Below are 21092 nucleotides of genomic sequence, written 5' to 3'. Positions count from 1 at the left end.
TCTGCTATGGGAATAGCCATGTGTGTTTACAGTTCACATTGAGTCTTGATCCAGCTAAAGTTTGTAATTACCAAATGCCCCTGAAACTGGTGGAGCAAGTTACAATTAAATAAAACCTGTTTGAAAACAATGTGGGTTAGTTCCCACCAAGTTTGGCTCAGAGTAGGCCAACTGAACTTGATTACCCAAGTTAGTAATGGCTATTAATTTCAATGGGTCAGCTCTGTCTTACAATGGGAACTGCCTTGTGAATCCCGATTCACTTTAGCTGGATTGTGGCCTCCCTGTCTCAGCCATCTCTGTCCAAAAATGCCCAGGCTGGTGGAGGGAGGAAAGGAGACTCTGGATAAGGTTTGCTTTTCTTCCCTACCTTTTGGGACCTACCTCCCATGCCATTCTTCTGGTTACTTATTAACACTTTCCCTTCTTCCTTCCATCTCCGCTACCTGAAATATATGGTTTTTAGCCAAAGCAAGAGAGAGGCTGGGTATTTGATTCAGTAGCTTGTTGGGTAGGTAGCAGTCTTTAGGTGGATCTTCCCCCGAGCCATTTCTCCTAAGTAGCACAGCTCCTTTCAGCAATGTCAGCCTTGATAGAATGTGTTTTTATAAGAGCATGAACATGTGTCTTTGAATTGTGCATGTGTCTCAGTGTGCATGGATGTGTCTGTGCCTTTCTTTCCCTTTCTTTCTCTTCCCTCCTTGTTTCTAGGACCCTGCTAGGTGACTATTGGTTAAGGACCTTGGAGGAGGCTTGAAGCTAGTAAGTGAAATTGCTTGAGCTTATCCAGTAGCCAAGACTCTCCAAGGGATACTAGCATGATGTGATGGAGGTGGGGTTGGATACTGTGGCGGCTGAACATGTGCTTTCATTCCTCTTCTCCACTAAGGTGCCGTCGAAAACCCAATTACATTTTTTAAAAAATCGATAACAATTGAGGTTCCTGTTTAAAGCATCCAAGAGCGTAGCTTCTTCCCAATTTGTTTCCTCTTTATCTTGAAAGGTGACTTCATTTATTGATACCCTAGGGATGGCATATGGGCAAGTTTCTTAATTATAGCGAAACAGTGACATGCTGCAAACTGCCCCATATCCAGTGTAGCTGAAGAAAGAACAGCCTTGAGGGTGAGAAAAGGCCTGAACAGAGCCATGTCTCAGTGTGGAAACTAGGCTAGAGGCTTGAGGGTCTGTTGCAGCAATTATCATGGTCAATTGCATGAGAATTCACTGAGAACAAAAATTGGGCAATGCCAGTGACTTATGGTTAGATTGTGCCTTTGCAGAATAGCATATAGAAGAGGTTATGTTGCTACTATTATGCGGTGGTGGGGATTGGGAATGCCAGAGGGCAATTTGCATTCCTGTCCAGTTCAGAGTGGCCAAACTGTAGGTTTCTTGCATTCACTGACCCTGTAGAGTACTGAGTAGTTGGACAGGGTTTTGAATTGTGCTGACTGTAACAGGAGTATTCTAATTTAGAATTAGAGTAATTCATGGAGGATAATGCTCTCCATGGCTCCACGGTTGGAGGTGGTATGCTTCTGAACACCAGTTGTTTGAAACCGCAGGCGCGTGCTGTTTCACTCACGGCCTGCCAATGGGGTTGCCATAGGCATCACGTTGGCCACTGTGAGAACAGGATGCTGGACTAGATAGGCTATTGACCTAATGCTTGCTGTTACATTCTTCTCCTTGCTGGGTTTTAATATTTGATTATGACCTGTCTTCCTAAGGATGTTGTTTTAGAGATTGAGGTGCATGATGCAGTTGAAAATAGTGATGCAAAGTTCCCTTTGGTTTCAGTGGGAGAAAGGCATATAGTAGAATCTCTTCCACATAAACCAAAGTCCTTGGTTTTGCCTTGATTGTGCTCTAGTTTTCTAACTCTTCTACTTTTGTAGCCATGGATGCAAGTTTGCAAAAATCACCACACAAGGACTACTTAGCTGGATTCCTTATGTCACAAACTGACTTGTCAAAGTGGGATTCTTCAGGGCCCACTGCCATAGCCCTGAGCAGCAGCAGTTTCAGTTTGGGAGGATATGGCTTAATTGCCAGGATCTCGTGGCCTTTTTATTAATATGGAACACCAACAGCCACCTTAGCATGTAAAAGCCACAGGTGAAGAAAACTGCAGCATTGTATGTGAGCCTATCTGGCACACAGGTTGTCTTAAGGCTTGTATGCCACTTGTGGAATTATTTGTACAAGTCAAATGTATTTTCTGCTTGCAGTTCTTATGCTCACAGGTGTAACTTAACTTGATCATCTATCTATTTAAGTCCTTGGAAAACTATATGAGGTAGATGTGATTTTCTAAAAGTACAGACTGGATCTGTATGTTATTGTCTCCAGTTTTCATAGTTGGATACCTTTGGTGGCTGGTCCTTTGCTCTAGAAAGCTAGTTATGGTGACATGTCATGAAGTCCGTACGATCAGAGTTGCTGGACAATCATGTAATCTGGCAGATTCCAGTCAAAGAGCTCTCTCTATTTCTTAGCCTATGCTGACTTTTTGAGAAAAAGTTGTGACTGAATGTAGCCTTACTGGTATATACACATAACTGCTTAAGGATTTTACAGCTGAACAATAAAATAAACATTGTGGTGTCAAAAAGTTTTTGGCAGTTGTTTACAGGCTCATCATGCTGGCTTATCGTGCTGGCTTATCTGGGTTCCATTTTATGAGTTCACTGAAGGGGGGAACTATACTTTTCTCTCTTAAAAAAATGCCTTATAGAAATACCATTATTTGTACTAAGATACCTGCATGCAGGCTGAAATTCAGTTGACATTATTCCTGCAAGTTACAATAAAATAATGTTAACACTTAGAACTTAAAACAGTTAACTTGTGTGCTTAGCAGATGGCATATGCATGCATTATTGTGAACTAGTGCTAGGCCAAGACATTCCTGTTCATCCACCAACTTGTTGAGTGCTGGCAGAGTTGCACTTCTGCTCTCATCAGGTTTTGACCTATTAGCTGTTGGCCAGTTGTACGACTTCAGATTAAAATGTTTGGTTTTTCTCACAACATCCCAAATTGTCAGTGGTGCTCGCTCTTCTTCACATAACATTCTGAGGTGCTTAGCTGTTTAAAAGATAACACACTAGGATCTTCTGAATGCCTGAAGGCAGACTTGTGGTGGGCTGCACTTCTCTCTTGACTGGTGATTAATGAAACTATCCTATTCTTCTTATTTCAGCTACTGTTGGTAGTCGATGGATGATAGGAGTTACGGAAATAAACAAAGGCTCGACTTACGGCAACCATGGCCACAAGGAAAAATGAAAGTGAAAACTCCAGAGACTGCTTCATACCCAAAGGGAACATGCACACCTCCTGTGGAATGCAGTGTACCATTCTCCTTCAAATCTACAGAAGCCGAATGCAGTGAGATGGCCATGAATTCATTCTCTTTGCCCCTTATTCCTCCAACTTGCAGGGGATATTGGTTCATATTCTGCACATTATTTTCAAATTTCCCCCTATTCAAATTAAGGAAAATAAAATATGCAATGACAGTGTAGCAAGCATCTGAAGGAATTGATGATCAGTTTCTTCTTCCTTCTTCCCCATAATCTTAGGCGGATTAACACTGTCAATCCGTTTTAGTCATTTTATAAGAAAGTGAAATTTATTTTCTCCCGAAAGTAAGCCTTATCACCCGTGAATTTGTTCAATCCCTTTTAAAAACTGTCTGGAGTTAGCCATCACACATTGAGGCAGCAAGTTTCATTGTTTAATGATGCGCTGTGTGACACTCTCCCTTTCGTCTGTCTTTAATTTCTTACCATCCAGTTTCATTGGATGACCCTGAAGTCTAGTATCATGAGAGGAAGACATACATTTCCACACCAGGTGTACTTTTTCTACACCATAATTTTATGTCTCCTCCCTCTTGGTTTTTCCCTAAATAACCTCCAGTGTTGACCTTACTTCAGCCCCCTGATAATTTCACTTGCCCTTTTTGTGTGTTATACAGCTCTACAGTGTACTTTTTAAGTTGCAGTGACCAGAAATGTGCACAGCATTCCAAGTTTGGCAATATATTTTTCTATAAAGGAAGTTTTATTCTCAGCCCTATATGCCCTTTTCACAGCAGTTGGGTACAGGACTATCTTTTATTGGGCTATCCACTTTGCCCATAAAGACCTTCCCAGTTACTGTCAAATTTGACCCCAGCACTGTACATGGAAAGTTAGCATTGGGGACAGTAACTTTTTACAGTTAACTTTATTGCTCATTCACCTCTTTCAGAACTCTCTGTAGTCCCTTTTTGTTTTTAACCACTCTGAATAATTAGGTCACATCATAAACTCTGGCATGTCACTGCTCATCCCTATGAAAAAAAAAAAACACCACCCACTCCAATACAGATATTATCGGGGACCCTGTTTACATCCCTTCACTATGAGAACTGTACAATTAGTCTGAGGCTCTGCTTCCTGTCACTTAACCAGTTACTGATCCTTGAGATCTTACCTGCTCCTTTGCCATTATTTCTGAGCTGGTTCAGAGCTTTTGTTGAGGGACTTCATCAGAACATTTTGAAAGTCCACATGTCTTGCTGACACTCAAATTAAGGGATAGTGAGACAGGACTTGTCTTCTGAAGGGTTATGTTTAGCAAGAATTGTTGTTCTGCAGATAAAGTTGCCCTGGAACAGGCGTTACATTAAGTGGCCTGTAATTTCTTGGGCCTTTTTAAAAAATTGTGTTACACGGACTGCTTCTCTGGTGCAGAGGTGGATGCTTTTGGCAGTGGGGCTCAGCACTTCATCAGCTGGCAGCTCCTCAGATGCTTGGACCTTTCAAGCTTGCCTTATTTTTCCAGATTAGGAAAGCCCTGTTGAAACATAGTAGTCCCTGTTTGGAAGTGACAAATTTCCCTTCACCAACTTTTGCCTCAAATTTCACTGTAAAATTCATGCAGGCGCAGAGAAGGTAACCTGTGCTAGAATGAATGAAACCGGCTGACATCACTTGTAGAGGGATCTGTTCCGTCAGAGAGGAACCTCAAGATTTTGTGGGTGATGTCTTAGTGTAGTTTGGCTGTCGCCACAGTAGCTATGCAGTCAATATATAAATGTACCATGTCATCAGCAAAATGGACAAGTGTTGAAGAAATGGGTGATGCAAGCTGTTAGAAAGACTGCTGTTCAGTAAATGCTGAATGTGTTTACATTCATTGCGTGTAAGTCTGCAAAGATTGGTGGGTTGTACAGTAACATTGCCAGTGCCTTTAGAAATTGTGTGGGAAGGTGAAGGTTGGAAGTGCAGGTATCATAGGCACCATATGAAAAGACGCTGCACCTGCCTTTTAATGAGTATAAGACTCCTCATTTGGAGTTAAAAGCTGGTAATTTTTAACTGTGTATCATAGGACAGGAATCTTTACAAGCTACTTTCCTTGTTACAAGTACTAGGGTTTTGTTTTCAGTTTTTTGTTTTTTGTTTTTGTTTTGCTCTAAGTAAAGGATCTACAGTGGTACCTTGGGTTAAGAACTTAATTCATTCCGGAGTTCTGTTCTTAACCTGAGGTACCACTTTAGCTAATGGGGCCTCCCACTGCCACCGTGTGATTTTTGTTCTCATCCTGAAGCAAAGTTTTTAATCCAAGGTACTATTTCTGGGTTAGCAGAGTCTGTAACCTGAAGCATATGTAACCTGAAGTGTCCGTAACCCAAGGTACCACTGTATCCAGAAATCAGCACTTTAAGCATGTTTGAGAAATCACTTGTCCTCAAACGTACTTAATCTGGGCTAGATCATGTACTTGGTAAGCATATTTGACCTTACCAATAAAACCAATAAATAATAAAACTGCTAGTAGCAATAAGCAAAGCAGGGTCCGGGTATGGTTTCAAATTGGATGGGGGCCACGTGTTGGACTAGATGACCCTACAAGTGTACTATTTTATACCCTGCTTTTTCCTTTGTCTGTTTGGGTTTGGTTATGTGTAGGAGAAAATGCAGGAGATATTTGGATGTCTACTATAAATCATTTCAACAATATCTGAGGCCTGAACTGGTGGTGGATAAGTGACAGTGGTCTGTTGAAGGTGAGAAAGTTACGTAAGTGTATACTTGGGCCTAGCTATCAATAACCACCAGAAGCAAATATTTGGCTTTTCCCCCCATTGTGCTTTTGTCATAATTTGACAAAAGGGAGAGAAAATAAATGTTTTTTGCAACGATATACACTCTATAAAGCAAAACCTTTAAGTCTTCATTGAAAAAGGGGGTGTACAACAGTGATGTAACAAAAGACCATCTGCCAGTCATATATTTTCAGGATGTGCTGTTAAGTTAGTCACATTCTGGAGGGGGGGGTGTGAACATATTTTGACTAGTGATGTTGCTTTTACTCTTTACTACAGAGCTCCATGAGCTGAGCAGCTGTTCAGAACTGAAATGCTGCTGCTGCCCTAGTGCTTTTTGCTTGCCCTCTGTCAAGTTCAAGGAAGTCCAGTGGTTCTTAACCTACCCCATCTTTACACAAAAAACAAACAGCAATGAGACCAAACCTGCACATTTGTCCACACAAACTCCTTGTCAGCAGTGACTCAAGTAACTATTCAAGATTCAAGCCTACAATCTGCATGCAAACATGTCAGAGTGAAGGATCTGGTCCTATCCAAACATTTGTTATAGGGAAGAATTTGATGTTCTTACCCTGTAGCCTGAAGAGAAACATAAAAATTTCTACTACAGTGGTGCCTCGCAAGACGAAATTAATCCGTTCCACGAGTCTCTTCGTCTTGCGGTTTTTTCGTCTTGCAAAGCACGGCTATTAGCGGCTTAGCGGCTTTAAGAAAAAGGAAACAAACTCGCAAGAACTCGCAAGACGTTTCGTCTTGTGAAGCAAGCCCATAGGGAAATTTGTCTTGCGGAACGACTCAAAAAACGGAAAACTCTTTCGTCTTGCGAGGCACCACTGTACTTGCATTTTGCTGAATACTTTGTTAAGCAACTCAGAAGGCGATAAAAAAGCTAGCTCGTGAATCTGTCGCTGACTGGGATATAGACTATGTGTGGTCTTTGTTATCTTAAAAAGCCCCAGAACCAATGGGGGAAATAGAATGTCGGCAAGCTTCCTTATAAAATTCCATTCTCCAAGGTGTATGTTTCTGTATGTGTTACATTCTGGGGGGGGGGGGATGCAGTTTCTGCCTCAGCTGCTCCTGACTTTTGGATTATTTTTTCAGAATGTTAAAATTCACCACTTTTATGACTATTACAGCATGGAGCAAACTCCTCCTCACTGCCACTTAATGGAACAAGCTGTGGCCACAACAGAGGGCCAATGCAATTAACCCAGTCCATAAATACCAACAAGGAAACAAGAGGAGTCTGTTTACACAGTTACTAGCTAATTACCATATTTTTAGCTCTATAACACGCACCCGACCATAACACGCACGTAGTTTTTAGAGGAGGAAAATCCGTAGGCATGCCACCCGTAGGCATTTCCTCCATAACACGCACAGACATTTCCCCTTACTTTCTAGGAGGAAGAAAGTGAGTGTTATGGTGGCCAAAATACGGTAAATGCAGAGGAATTACACAACAAACATGGCGTTAAGTGACCCTTACCTACACTGAGCTTCCTCTGAGGAGCGTATTTCTAGGATGACTGATCTGCTTCCAAAACACACAAGCAGTGATCCTCGGACACCACTGAGTCAGTAGCAAGTTTTTAATCATAGTATCATGCATAGGTTGTTCATAATTACCAACAGCCCAAAAGCATTAGGACTGCATGAATCTCAACTTTCTGGCAGAAGTATGAATATGCTTAGAAAAGGCGCATACCTCACCTGTGAATAGTAGCAGAGGTGTGTTGTTCAGTCTGGGCACAACACTGAGCCAGTTTCCCTATCAGCAAGGCCTGTGCCAAGCCCCTAAAATATTCATTTTAAACAGTAGTTTAAAAAGCAGTTTGGAACTCAGCCAGCTGGACCCTCTGATGTTTGGGAACTACACTTGCCTTTGGCTCATTTCCAAGAAGCAACCTTTTGGAAGAGGGTTATCGTTATAAAAGAAATTGCTTTCATACCTGATTCATTCCTTGCACTTCCTCAAATTCTTCTGACTGCAGTGAGAGTTGGAGGCATAAATAGTCGAGGTTTTGTGATGATCTGTTATGCTTATTTTGACATTCTGAAAACCTAAAATTTGAACATGTACATTTAACACTGAATCCAAGCTCTCCACAAGTGGGCAGGTAATGAGAAAAGTATCACCTGAGATTGAAAGGGTACTTGCCAAAATAACAAAATTTGACTCTGGTTTGGTGTATTAAAGCAATTTCGTATTGTCTTGTTAAGTATCAGTGATCACGCCCCATGAACAACTGTATGTTTTAAAATTGCCTTAACAAAAATAATATTAAATATTATGTTTATACAAAAATAAAGATGTTAAAATAATGAATGTTTAGTTTGTAATTTTTATGAATCTACATTACCCAAATAATATATAATATAATATAAGAACAAATAATATATTCTACTCTGCTCTTCACTGTTTACAGGTTTTTAAGATGCCACTGCCAAGCATCCACCTCAAACACTTGGGCTGATTCATACAGCCCAGTTTGTGACCCACACAATGAACACAATCGTATGATGGCCTGCTCATCTGAAGACTTCATTATATTATGATTACAGTGGTACCTCAGAAGTTGAACAGAATCCTTTCCAGAAGTCTGTTCGACTTCCAAAACGTTCGGAAACCAAGGCGCGGCTTCCAATTGGCTACAGGAAGCTCCTGCAGCCAGTCAGAAGCCAGGGAAGCCACATCAGACATTCCGGTTCCAAAGACTGTTTGCAAACCGAAACACTCACTTCTGGGTTTGCGGCGTTTGGGAGCCAAAACATTTGACTCTCAAGGCATTTGCAAACCAAGGTACGACTGTACAGTCTATTCTTGCTATTTGCACATGATGAACACCACCACCAAGGGATTAGATTTGGTCTTGTCATGTCATCCCAAGCAGTTTTACTTTTTTATACCTAAAAAGGATCTTTTCTGGAAAAAAAAGTTATAAAGGCAAATACAGCACAAATGCTTAGTAACTAGCATCAGAGAGGGAGACACATCAGAGAGGGAGAGGGAAGACACATAAGAAAATCACAAAAGCAGCCTTTCAAGATTCACTTCTGTAATGCATAACAAAAGACCTGAAAGTTGAATGTAGAATTATCAAAAGAACTTGGCTATTAAAGGTTACCGGGTCTTAAAATGCCACCAGAATTATACCTGCACATGAAATGTGTTTTAGGATCGATAAGTAAGCGCCAGTTACTTCAAACTTCAGACTGGGCAGAGGACTAAAGAGCAGGTCAAGTCACAGTTGTGAACAAATCCTGAAGCTGCTACTTACCTTATCAGTAGACATAAATTGCAACGGTTTTGGTGATGTACACTCTGGTTTAAGATCAATGAGCTAAACTAGAACATTAAAATGTTGCAGAAGTACTGTAAAATTACAGCCCTTGAAAGCGCTATTACAGAATTAACACATAACAGCTTCGAACAATGAAATAAAGAAAAAGACTTCCTAAAATAAACAATTTATTGAGGAAAGGCCTTTAGATTTCATCAAACAGCCTTTGCATAACAAATCAACCTGGCCAATAAAAAAACAACAAAAAAGGTAGAAGTTCACAGTCAGTGCACTCAACAAACAGGAGAGTAAAAACAAGGTCCAGAATACCTGATATAACACTAACCTTTGCTTTTTTTCGAACCTAGAAAGTTCAAAAATACTACATATTAACTTTACAGTTCTCAGTCATATGAGAAATGGAGGCGAAGGAACAAAAATAAGGTCATGGTCCATTATACAGTAGTAATGGCACTTTCACGGAAACATGCAGCTTCTTTGAATTCGTGGGCATCGTCCCGGGAGCAACGCCCACCAAAGGAAAATGAATGAGAGCAGCAGTAGAAGTGACGCTGGTCACCTGTGCAGTCTTCAGTCACGGAAACTTTTGAACTGTATCCTGGGTCTCAGCATAGTCTTTATGTAAATATTACATACAGTAGTGATTAAGAGATACTTCACCAGAGAACAGGAGGCCACGCATTGTGCATAACTTCATTCTTCATCTGTGCACACCTGGGATGGGTTATAGCGACCGGGAGAAAACAAAAATAATCAAATCTACTGTGCACAGGTTCAATGAGGGCTCTGCAGCTCTCTGTAAAGACAGCGCTGCTCATTCATTTACAGGTAGGTAGCCGTGTTGGTCTGCTGTAGTCGAAACAAAATTTAAAAATTCCTTCCAGTAGCACCTTAGAGACCAACTAAGTTTGTTATTGGGATGAACTTTTGTGTGCATGCACACTTCTTCAGATATACACATGATCATTCACATTGATCATGAGACCTCTCCTGCTGAAGATCAATAGGCAAAATGGTGGTTACCAGTGACACAATGGGTCAGGACATCGGATGTTAACCAGAAGATTGCGGTTCGAGCCGACCCAGGAATTCTACAATTCCATGGAAACATTCCATTTTCATTTCTGAATGGAGTGCCCAACACCAAAGATGTCTGCTATGGTATCAGGCTTTCCCAGCTCATAATAATAATAATAATAATAATAATAATAATAATAATAATAATAATAAATAAATAATAGTATTTTACGAAGAATTAAGCATGTTAATTAAATGTTTGCAATAATGTTTCATTGAACTCAATCATAGTGGATAAAAAGATCACCAGAAATGCACTATAACCTAAAACAGACTAGGCTGGCATTAACACCCAGGTGGTAGAAAGAGAAAGGGCAGCTAGCTCTGAAAGGGCACACACTGCTCCTCTTCCAGTACTTTCCCCCATTGTGGGAGGAACTGGAACACTTGCATAGGGTTGCTTTTCCAGACGTATACTGGTGTGAATGCTCACTCCCGTGGGGGATGTAACAAGATACATTTTAACTGATTTCAGTATTATATATTTAAACCATCACAACTCACTCTGGGACCTCATGGTCAAGGACAGATAAGAAAATCCATTAATAATAATGTGTTCTTTTAAAACTTAAAAGTTGTTCTAGTAAGCACTCCGTGTCTCTTCCTGCTCCTCTCCAGTTGGCTATCTGTAGTCTTTAAAACGCAATAAACCCTCAGTAGAATTGTGGGAGAGGAAAGTGGGGACATCCTGGCTCCCCCCTCCCTCCACACCTTCAGGTAGAAAACCTTCTGTAATTGCACTGGCCAGGGACCCTACATGAGGACAGTATTTGTCCTCCAGCAGAAGGAGGGTAGCGGGCTGAGCAAGATGTGACAGAACAGGTGAAGCCAGCAGATATCGCACGATTCTTTAATGCCTAAGTAGGGCTTAAAGGAAGAAGGAAAGACTCTGCTGTAGTTTTTCAAGCCCTCATGTGATTACAGTCGTGTGAGGGAGAAGGCAATGTTTTACGGCGCTGCTCTCTAGATGGCATCCTTGAAGGCCCACATGCAAACTGCTGTCCATGTGCTGGTGTGGAAGTTCTGAAACACGAAACCTGCAATACCATGTGCATAGGCTCTCCACTTAATCTAGGACCCTGGCCATTTTAGGGGTTTTAACTGTGTGGAGACACAAGGATATAGCAGACTCCCTGCTTCAGAGCATCAGATCCAGCAACTGCCTTGTGCTCCTGGCCAGTGCAATTGTAACCCGAAGAGAGATTCAGTTCTCTAACATCCCGATCCCATTCTTGATGGAAATTAGAACAAAACAAGTTAAACCAACCTTGACAAATGAATGGTCGAGGAGCTGGCTAGCTGTCCATCTCATCTTTGGCTCACTTTCCAGGCAGTGAGAAAGGAAGTCCTTTCCTTCTGGGCTTATCTTTTCTGGGATGGGAGGCTTATGGCCCATCCCTACTCTATACATTATCTGGAAGTTATGCTCAAATTCATGCCAGGGCCTCTGCAATGAAGGAGGTGTTGAAAGGGTAAGCTTGCAAATGAATTGATTTAACATAGGCTTGGTGCTGCATTTCTCCATAAGCAGCATAAAACCCTCGAATAGCACACTGTGCAAGTTTCAATTCGGACTGCACTCAGGTCCTGCTTGTAGGCTTCCCTTTAGCATCTGGTTGGCCACGGTGAGAACAGGGTGCCAGACTAGATGGGCCTTTGGCCTGATCCAGAAAGGCTCCTCTTAGGATTTTAAACAAGTGCACAGTCTTATGGAGAAATTCTCAATCAGTATATAGAAAATTAGCTACTTCCCTGTTCCATTAAATACATTAACACTCAACCTGCACATCAAGGAGCGTTACATAACAACTATATGGACCTCTGTCCATATATATATATAATATGGGTATAATATGATATGGCTCTTTGCATAAATCCTACACACACTTGATTACAGGTCTACATTATCAAAAATGGGGAAACAAAGCCCAAAATGAAATAGGATACAGAGTAACACTCAAAGCAAAGAATGGCCATTCTGAAATGACAGAACCGTAGTGGATTACAACCTATTATTATCTTTCAAATACATTAGAGACCGGGGCATTCTGAAAAACATGTGTTCCAGCAATAAGTGAAAATTGTTGGGATACAATTACACAGCAGTAAAAACCCCAACAAATTATACTCAGCAGATGGGGAACAGGTTCTGCTTTCTATACTGCAGTTATCAGACGCTCAGAACTGAGAGATTTCTGTATTTCTTGGCTCTGGTAATGGCAGCAAACAAAACATTCTGTCCCTAAAACATTTCCCTACAACTCAGGGACAGCTTAATGCACATGCTGAATACAAAACGGGGCTTCAGTATTAGTTCAATTATTTTGAGTGCTTCTATCTTTGGACTTTCCTGCAGAGCACAGCAAGTGGATGTTTCACTAATACACAACATAAATGCAGTGGCTACATTCCAAACTGGGGGGAAATTTAACAGTCTAGTATCCTGTCCAGCCTGCCCCCCAAAACAGAAGCTCCTTCATAAATTATTAGTTTCTACAATTAAATTAAATCCGTGTTGATACTACCACCTGATCTATGTATGTGGGGACAGTCAAATATTTGTGCTTCCAGTCACACCCAGTTAACATACAGGTATTTTACTGAAAGGAGAATGAAGACAAATATATGGAGCAGACTTGATTATGTTCTCTCCATTATGAGAAATTTCAAGGATGGCATTGGATAACAAGCTGAGATATGCAACAGCCTTACGCCGCTATGTTCTATTTGGTGCTTTGGATGTAATGGGAAGCTGTGATGAACTGCAGACACCCTGGCTTGTTGTGATGTGCTAAGAAGGGTCAATACAGTTGGGCACAAAGCTTATTCACATCACAGTTTATTAACCCAAAGTATCCACATCCAAAGCAGGCCTTTGAATGAGAGCACACTGAGCAAATAAAACAGAGCTTTTATTTTATTATCCAAAATGAGTCCTTGTCCTCCTGCCTATCTGACCTTTAATAGCAACACACACACAACACAACAACCCCAAGTACAATTCCTCAACAATTTTCTCAATTTCAGCCAGATATTTTAGACAAAGTTGGGCATCTTTTGCCCCCAGGCTTGTTGTTTAGTCGTTTAGTCGTGTCCGACTCTTCGTGACCCCACGGACCAGAGCACGCCAGGCACTTCTGTCTTCCACTGCCTCTCACAGTTTGGTCAAACTCATGCTGGTAGAAACACTATTTGACACAAATGGGCCGCAGGTTGCCCATATCTCTTTTACACTACCATACAGCTTCATGAGTATTTGAGGTTGGCTTAATCTTGTACAATAACGCTTACCTTCCCAGTGACCATTTCAATCACAACACAGCCTAGACTCCAGATGTCTGCTGCACGCCCATGGCCTTCTCCTTTAGCTCTAGTGATCACTTCAGGAGCCATGTATGCTTTGAAACAACACAGATAATCACATCAGATTATGTAACAAAAGGGAGAAGAGTCTTCTACAAATGGGATTCAACTGAGAAACCAAATCATGTCCAACAGAATAGTAAGTTACCCATAAGTTTTGTCTTGCTGGCAAGCACGGGTTGCTTATTTGATCATCAGCTCTCTGTTCCAATGTGTTAAATGCACGTAGTCAATACTTTAAAAACATTTTCACAAGTTTAATATGAACCACCTCCAGATATTTTCTGCTAAATTAAAGAGTTACATATCCCAGTTTTCTACTTGCTCCAAGCAATGGAAAATTGCAAAATTGTGGTTATGCTGGACTGCTACAGAGCCAGAAATCCATATCTTTAAAATTCTCTTACGCTAAGCAGCCGACAATAAGAATTTATGTCAACTTTAAACCGATGCCTACAAAACCAGATTTGTAGTTTAAAACTGATAGACATAACCAAATTATTTACTTGTGCAGCTGTTGATATAAAATGCTTTAGCCAATACCATTCATCTTTTTTATAAACAAAGAATGTTTCACATATAATTTGTTCCCTGTGCTCTGACTAGAAACGGAATAAACGTTTCATTAGTCTTCTGTTGCAGAGCAAGTGCAAAATGAGCTTCCAAGGTAAAGTCATTCTGCAAATTATTTAATGATTTATTAGTGCTGTCTAGAATGTCTAGAAAGTTTTAGGAATAGAATTCATTTTTAGGAATAGATCCTTTAAAAATTAAATGTTAATTAAAAATAAGTGCATCACTCACTCTCTGTTTTCATGACTAACAAATTGGTATTATCATCCCAGGGTATGGCATGGGTGGGGGGGGGGATGGAAGGGGCATGAAATCACACCCACCCACACAGTGATTTGTTTTTGCAGTTTAATAATGTAAAGCACATCTGATCCTTTTTGTAAATGTTAACTTTGAAGCATGCCAAGTCAGACTGCATGAAGACTATCTTGGAGTTGCCTATACTGACTGGCAGCGATTCTTCAGGGCCTCAAGTCAAGAGGTTTGTTCCCATACACAAGGGAATGTGTGCCAGTTGAAATGAATGGGTAAGCCAGCATGGGTAAGGCTAGGCACCTGACTATCAATGTGAACATCAGAGCTCATGTGCCCATAGCAAAACAATGCATCAGAGCAATTGTCTACAATAACACATTTCATTGGTTTTAGTCAGTACACACAAGGAAACTTCCTTGGCATGTTCTCTATTACCTGCAGTCCCCAAAGTACTATTCACTTCGCCAGGCATCGTCTGTGTGTTATTCTTTAATTTTACTGAGCAGCCAAAGTCTCCCAGCTTAATCAGCCCCGATGAAGTAAGAAATATGTTTGCTCCTGAAAGGGAGGGGGGAGAGTGATTGATTCTTAAATAAAAAATTAGACAGGATTTTAAACCCAAAGGAGACAGTTTATTATAGAGTGATCACCCTAATTACTGGTCTGGAGGTCTCACTAGGCAACCAGGCATAGATACAGTGGTACCTTGGGTTAAGTACTTAATTCGTTCCGGAGGTCCGTTCTTAACCTGAAACTGTTCTTAACTTTAAGCACCACTTTAAGCTAATGGGGCCTCCTGGTGTTGCTGCGCCGCTGGAGCACGATTTCTGTTCTCATCCTGAAGCAAAGTTCTTACCCGAGGTACTATTTCTGGGTTAGCGGAGTCTGTAACCTGAAGCGTATGTAACCCGAGGTACCACTGTATCTACTTACAACTTGCGGAAACAGAAAAACTTTATTTTAGGTCCAAAAGAGTCTTTCACATAACCAGGAGCTGGGAGATACCCACTTATTTGATTCATTTGCCAAAGCCTTCTTCCATAACCCAGGACACATCGACTCCCCAAACATGGAGGGATCTGTTATTACACCTCCCCCCACTCAGCACCATTTTTCTAAGGGAGGAACAAGAAAGAGAAGCTGCCATTAGGACTGCAGTTCTCTACCCCACAAAACGCTAAATAGCGTCTAATCTCTTTTTCCATCATCTCACCCTTAAAGCCTTTAGCTGAGATGGAGAAAGAACCTCAGCCCCCAAGCAGTCTAACTAGTGTTGCTATGAGAACTGAACGTGGCCCTGTAGTCTTTCTCCCTCATCCCTACCAGAAAGCCGGACAGGAAGCATTCAGGCAGCTCTCCCCGACTGCCTGGGCAAATGCAGCAAGCTAGACTGACCTGAGTTCAGCTAGCTCCCAATTTCCTTTTTCTCCTTCTACAATGGAGACATGTATAGGAAAGGGGGGGTCGGTCCAATAGTCAGGGCACATCCTTCCAAATGGAGATGAGAGCCCAAGAGCTCCCCTGTAGAGGCAGTATGTGGGATTGTTCCCTCAACTCTTCTAGGAAGGAGAAGAGGTGCAGGCCAGCATGCTGTGTTTAGAGTCGAGATGCAGCTCCTCACAGTGCAAATGGATGCACAGTGGGCTGTCTCAGCAACTCTTACCCAAGCATGTGCCTATTTTCAAGCCTCTCCCAAACTCCACAACTAGAGGCCAAGCAGCTTGTCGGACCTATGACTCATACCATCTTTTGGCACTTTGGTACCCATTTGGGAAACACTTTCATGCGATAACACTGACCTGATAAAGGAATTTCATTCCAATCCTTAGTTTATGATTGGCAGTGTTAAAACTCTGGCCCTAATGGTGACTTGGATTCCAAATGATGAAATGTAATGGCTAATCAAAGCTATGTAGCCAAGAACAGCTGCCTGTTGGTTATATTCTTTTTCAGTGCCCAACCTCCTAAAATCTGAAAAGATACTGATTTCTTCATATACTTTTCTTTTATGTATGCTTATGCACAGTTGGGAATTAGTGTCTTGGAGCTTGCCTAACCCCCAGGAATGGGATCCACTAGGATCCAGTGGAGGATTTCCCCCAGAGTACAGAGGTGGGGTAGTATTTTTTCACAGATCTCTCCCCTCAACTAGCCACCCTCCAATATTCTCCTGGGCCACCTCTAACCCTCCAGAGCAGATTTCAACAACTCGTGGAGGTGGCTACCAACTACAGAAACCACCAGTAATACATTCTGGCCCCAGAAAATAAGGTTCTGGAAGCACTAATCCAGAAGGAAAAGGGTGACACATTATGTTATAATGCTTTAAACCGTAACTGATTGTAGAATGTTTGAACTGTTTGAGAAAGCTTTTTTTTTTTTAATTAAATTGTAGGTGTGTTTGCTATCCCAGGTTCCCCTGGGAGGAAAAGCAGAATATGCATTAAATAATAGAATCGTAGACTTGTAGGGCTGGAAGGGATCCCAAGGTTCATTTTGTCCAACCCCCTGAAATGAGGGAAATGAAATAAAGAAAGTTGGGGCAATCTCATTAACATGGGGTTTGCGTAGCTTTATATCCCCGTGTTTTGTTATATTCCCAAAGTTTGTTTTTTAAATGCAAACCTGCAGATCAGCCCAGAGCAAAAAAGGAAATGAAAGAATTCAGAAGTGCTGCTTACCTTTGATGTCCCGGTGCACTATGCCATGTTCGTGCAGCACATTGATGGCGGTTGTGATCTGCTTAGTGTAAAGCCTAATGACATGCTCCTGGAGGCCCAGCCTTGACACTTCCTCTAGAGTTCCCTCATCACAGTATTCCATGAAGATGTACATTTCTTCCTATAGTTGGGGAGCAAAGAAAGGAATCTGGTCTCATTGCATCTTCTGTATGCAGAGTAAGAGTCTTTCAAATACACATGTTTCTGTAAGCTACGAATGCCTTGTGTTTTTGCCTGGAATGGTAGCTGCACAGCACAGTACCTTGTCCCGGATGTGTTCTATACAGGCAACAGCTGGTAAGGGGGGGGGAATGGCAACTGTCTGCTGTGATGGGCTTGAAGATGGTTGCTAAGCATACCAGACAAAAGTAGTTTGGGCCACCATACCTAATGCAAGAGGAATGCTTTTATCTCATACAACATCCATAAGACTCTCTATGCTGCAACATAAAATATGCAGGGCCAGTGTAGACATGGTGCGATATCCATTTCATAGTAGGAACAGACCTTGTAGATTATCGAGTTCACCCGCTGCCTAATGCAGGAATCTTGCAACAAAAGCATCCCTGATAGATGCCGTTCCAGGCTCCACTAAAATACTTCTGCTGGTTTGGAAAACCACCTCCCAAAAACACTCTGTTCTATTGCTAAATCTCTCTTAAAATAAGTTTCTGCGAAGGTTTAACCAAAATCAGCTTCCTTGCAATTTCCACACCAAGCTTGTACCTGGTTGGTGCGGAGGTCACTTTGGTACTGCTAATGCAGTGGTTTGACTGCACTCCATCGTCTCTGGAGACAGACGGATGCCAACAAACTTCTAGTCCTACCCTCTGAAGCAGACTGCAGAACAAGTCTGTTCCAAATCTAAACTGCCACCCACTTCATGCTGCTGTTTGCTGTGGGTACCCACACTGCACCTGTATCCCCACCTCCAGCAGCTTCGGAGAGGAGGGATTTCAGTTAGGGCCATCTCTGCTCAGCCTCAATCCCAAACTGAACCCACTCCAGCTACTCCTTTTAAGCACATAAAAAGACACTGAGAAGCTGGAGTATGACGCTTCCATATCACACCCAGTTTTGATTCTTAAATAGGAAGGGTGTTATTCAGCTCAGAGTAGACACACTGAAGTTAATGGACATGATTCACTTAGGTTCATGGATATCCCTGAGTTTACTCTGACTAGACTTAGCTGAAAACCTCCCCAAATATGGTTCTGAAATATATCACACATCCACTGTTTCCACTGACCATGTACAGATGTGCTGAAATGCAACATGATAATATTAATATGGCATGTAAAAGGGGCCCCAAAGGTTCTGTGTGTTCCTACCAATTACACTGATTAAAGTTTGCGGACCTAACTTATTTGCGTGTGGCAGCGACTGAGGTTTGCTTACCCTGTGGAGTTCAACACCAAAGTACCGAACCAGGTTAGGGTGCTTAATGCCTTCAAAAATTTTCAATTCATCTGCTGTTTCTTTGATTGTTTTGTGATCATTTGGTTGAAATCTTATCTGCAAAAACAGTGATTTTTAAAATTAACATTGCTGCTGATACAAAGCAGAAAATAGAAAAATTCAGTGTGTTTTATAAGTCTAGAACTTACTTCTTTCATGGCCATCAGTTCACCAGTGTCAACACTGATGCAGGTATACACTTTCCCATATTGACCTTCTCCTGCAGAATTGTAAGAATAATAACAGTGTAAGCAGCCTGAACATATTGCTCACAGAATGAACAATGACTCCTGTAAATATGTGTATGGATTCTCAATGTAACTTTTATGTGTTCATCCTCTAATGGTATTAATTGAAACTGAGGCTTTAGGCAAGTAGTGTTTAAATTGCTAGAACTTCCATACAGAGAAAGCTGCTTGGGCAAAGTCCCTCTAGATCATTTCAGAAGAACCTCCTTTGTAACAAATGCAAATTTGTACACACAACACTGAGTACACGAGTAAAATGTTCAACTGATTCCATCCATAAACTACAAGACTGTGATTACGCAGAAATGGAAGACCAGGTGATGCATGCACATATATCCTCCTTCACAAAGATGATCATGCGTTTGGGGTGGAGAAAAGGGTAATCAGCCCAAGTGCTTCTCCATATACTACTGCACTGACTTATACTCAGCAGATAATATCTTCAACAACAGTGCATTTAATATGCTGCTTGGGTTTCACGTATTGTAAAATAAACTGCAGTTAGGAATACAGTTTACTGAAAAGCAGCTTACCAGAAACTTACCGATTTTGTTTCCTCTCTGCCACTTAAAAGTCACCTTTCTCAAGCCTACATGCATGACGTTATCGTAAGATTTGGGAGTGTTGCAAACTTGGCCAATAATATTTTTCTGCCTCATTTCTCGGTACCTCTTTTCTTCAAACAGCTGGACAGATTTCTGAACTGCCTCCATGGGTCCCTGCCTGGAAGCAGTGTCTAGGAATTAAGACAGAAAGGGGGAAATTTTGAACAAGTCCTGTTATTGCAATTTCAATCCCTGGGATCTCCAGTTAAAAGGAAAGCAGGCTGTAGAGCTGTCAGATCTCTGCCTGAAATCTCAATGAGTTGCTGTGAATCAGACAGTCAGTAGAGGGCTAACACAAGACAGCACCATATATGCATGACTGTCTGGTATCAGCCAAACTTATCAACCTCAGAAGCAGTTAGAGAATGACTTTTAGACAAAAAAAGCAAGCAGACTATAGAGAACCATTACTATATGAGTTTAAGATATGGTAAGCTGCAATGCTGATAAAACTCATAAGTCATTCTTTGTACACTTTAAATTTAGGCCATGAATGAGACTAGACATGAACAAGTATCTATTGTCATCTCCTGCTAACCTTTTGCCATGCATGACTGAGGGGTTATGGTGCAGCAACTGTACCACCTCGGTTTCATGTGAAAAGGCATTTTCATCTTTGGTTTAGTTTGGTGGTTCTTGAAATGATTCAGTAAATGCCATAACTTTCTGAATCCTCCACCAGCATTAAGAGCTGTCAATGGCTGTCAAGTTTAGGTTTTGCACCAATATGCACATTTGTGTATACTAACAGAAACACATACATACATACATACATACATACATACATACAATTTATTGGTTTTTGCACGTTTTCCAAAAGTAACATCCCATCTTATACAACATAACAAACCTTTGGCTATCACAGCCTAGGACTTCCGTCAACCTTGACTAATGGTTTTCTAACTTTCTTTCTGATTTTGCATTTTATTTTAATAGTTATTGCTATAAAATCCAAATCTTAAATAAACTCCTTCTTAGTCCTTTTTCGCAATAATTCATATAGTTCTCCTTACAAAACTTCTTGCAACCCTACAAGCGATGTACTAACAGAAATACAAGTCCATTTACTAGGAAGATATAGTTTGGTGAGAGCTTACAGCAAAACCAACTGGCATTGAGGGCATTCCTAAAAATCATACCTAGCATTAATGGCAAAACAACACAGCTAAGTAGCCAACTCTTATCTTCACCTTTGGTCTGACTGATAAGAGTCCGCAGCTCCCAACTTCTTCGGGCTGATCCACTAGAGTCTCCTTTTGGATAAGTAGGCTCTGTGAAAACAAAATGCTTTAAGAAACTGATGGCACTGATATAGAGCAGAAATCTGATTTATTTATTTATTTTTACCCACTGCTTAGCACTGGTTCCTGTTGATG

The 21092-nt window shown here is 41.2% G+C and overlaps 2 protein-coding genes across 13 annotated transcripts in view; one reads left to right on the top strand and one right to left on the bottom strand.

Moving 5' to 3' along the window:
• Window positions 1-6642, top strand: part of AGPAT4 (1-acylglycerol-3-phosphate O-acyltransferase 4) — a 64271-nt gene extending 57629 nt beyond the window's left edge. For 5 of the 8 annotated variants that reach the window (XM_053382344.1, XM_053382348.1, XM_053382345.1 and 2 more), the window contains one exon: window positions 3209-6180. In XM_053382344.1, the coding sequence (XP_053238319.1) occupies window positions 3209-3294 (86 nt within the window). In that variant the 3' untranslated portion in view covers window positions 3295-6180. Of the gene's footprint in view, window positions 1-3208; window positions 6181-6385 lie in introns of those variants that run through there. The other 3 variants (XR_008329590.1, XR_008329588.1, XR_008329589.1) reach the window with 3 other exon arrangements.
• A 2925-nt stretch (window positions 6643-9567) lies between these two features.
• MAP3K4 (mitogen-activated protein kinase kinase kinase 4) overlaps window positions 9568-21092 on the bottom strand; it is a 54824-nt gene continuing 43299 nt past the window's right edge. For all 5 annotated transcript variants that reach the window (XM_053382334.1, XM_053382335.1, XM_053382338.1 and 2 more), the window contains 9 exons: window positions 20907-20987; window positions 19656-19847; window positions 19013-19083; window positions 18804-18920; window positions 17367-17526; window positions 15121-15243; window positions 13786-13892; window positions 11762-11941; window positions 9568-10131 (listed from right to left, as the gene is read on the bottom strand). In XM_053382334.1, the coding sequence (XP_053238309.1) occupies window positions 10111-10131; window positions 11762-11941; window positions 13786-13892; window positions 15121-15243; window positions 17367-17526; window positions 18804-18920; window positions 19013-19083; window positions 19656-19847; window positions 20907-20987 (1052 nt within the window). In that variant the 3' untranslated portion in view covers window positions 9568-10110. The remainder of the gene's footprint in view (window positions 10132-11761; window positions 11942-13785; window positions 13893-15120; window positions 15244-17366; window positions 17527-18803; window positions 18921-19012; window positions 19084-19655; window positions 19848-20906; window positions 20988-21092) is intronic.

The sequence above is a fragment of the Podarcis raffonei genome, chromosome 3 (genome assembly GCF_027172205.1).
Source record: "Podarcis raffonei isolate rPodRaf1 chromosome 3, rPodRaf1.pri, whole genome shotgun sequence".
NCBI classification, from domain to species: Eukaryota; Metazoa; Chordata; class Lepidosauria; order Squamata; family Lacertidae; genus Podarcis; species Podarcis raffonei.
The sequence above is the reverse complement of the archived record's forward strand: the minus strand, read 5'-3'. Positions and strand labels throughout refer to the sequence as shown.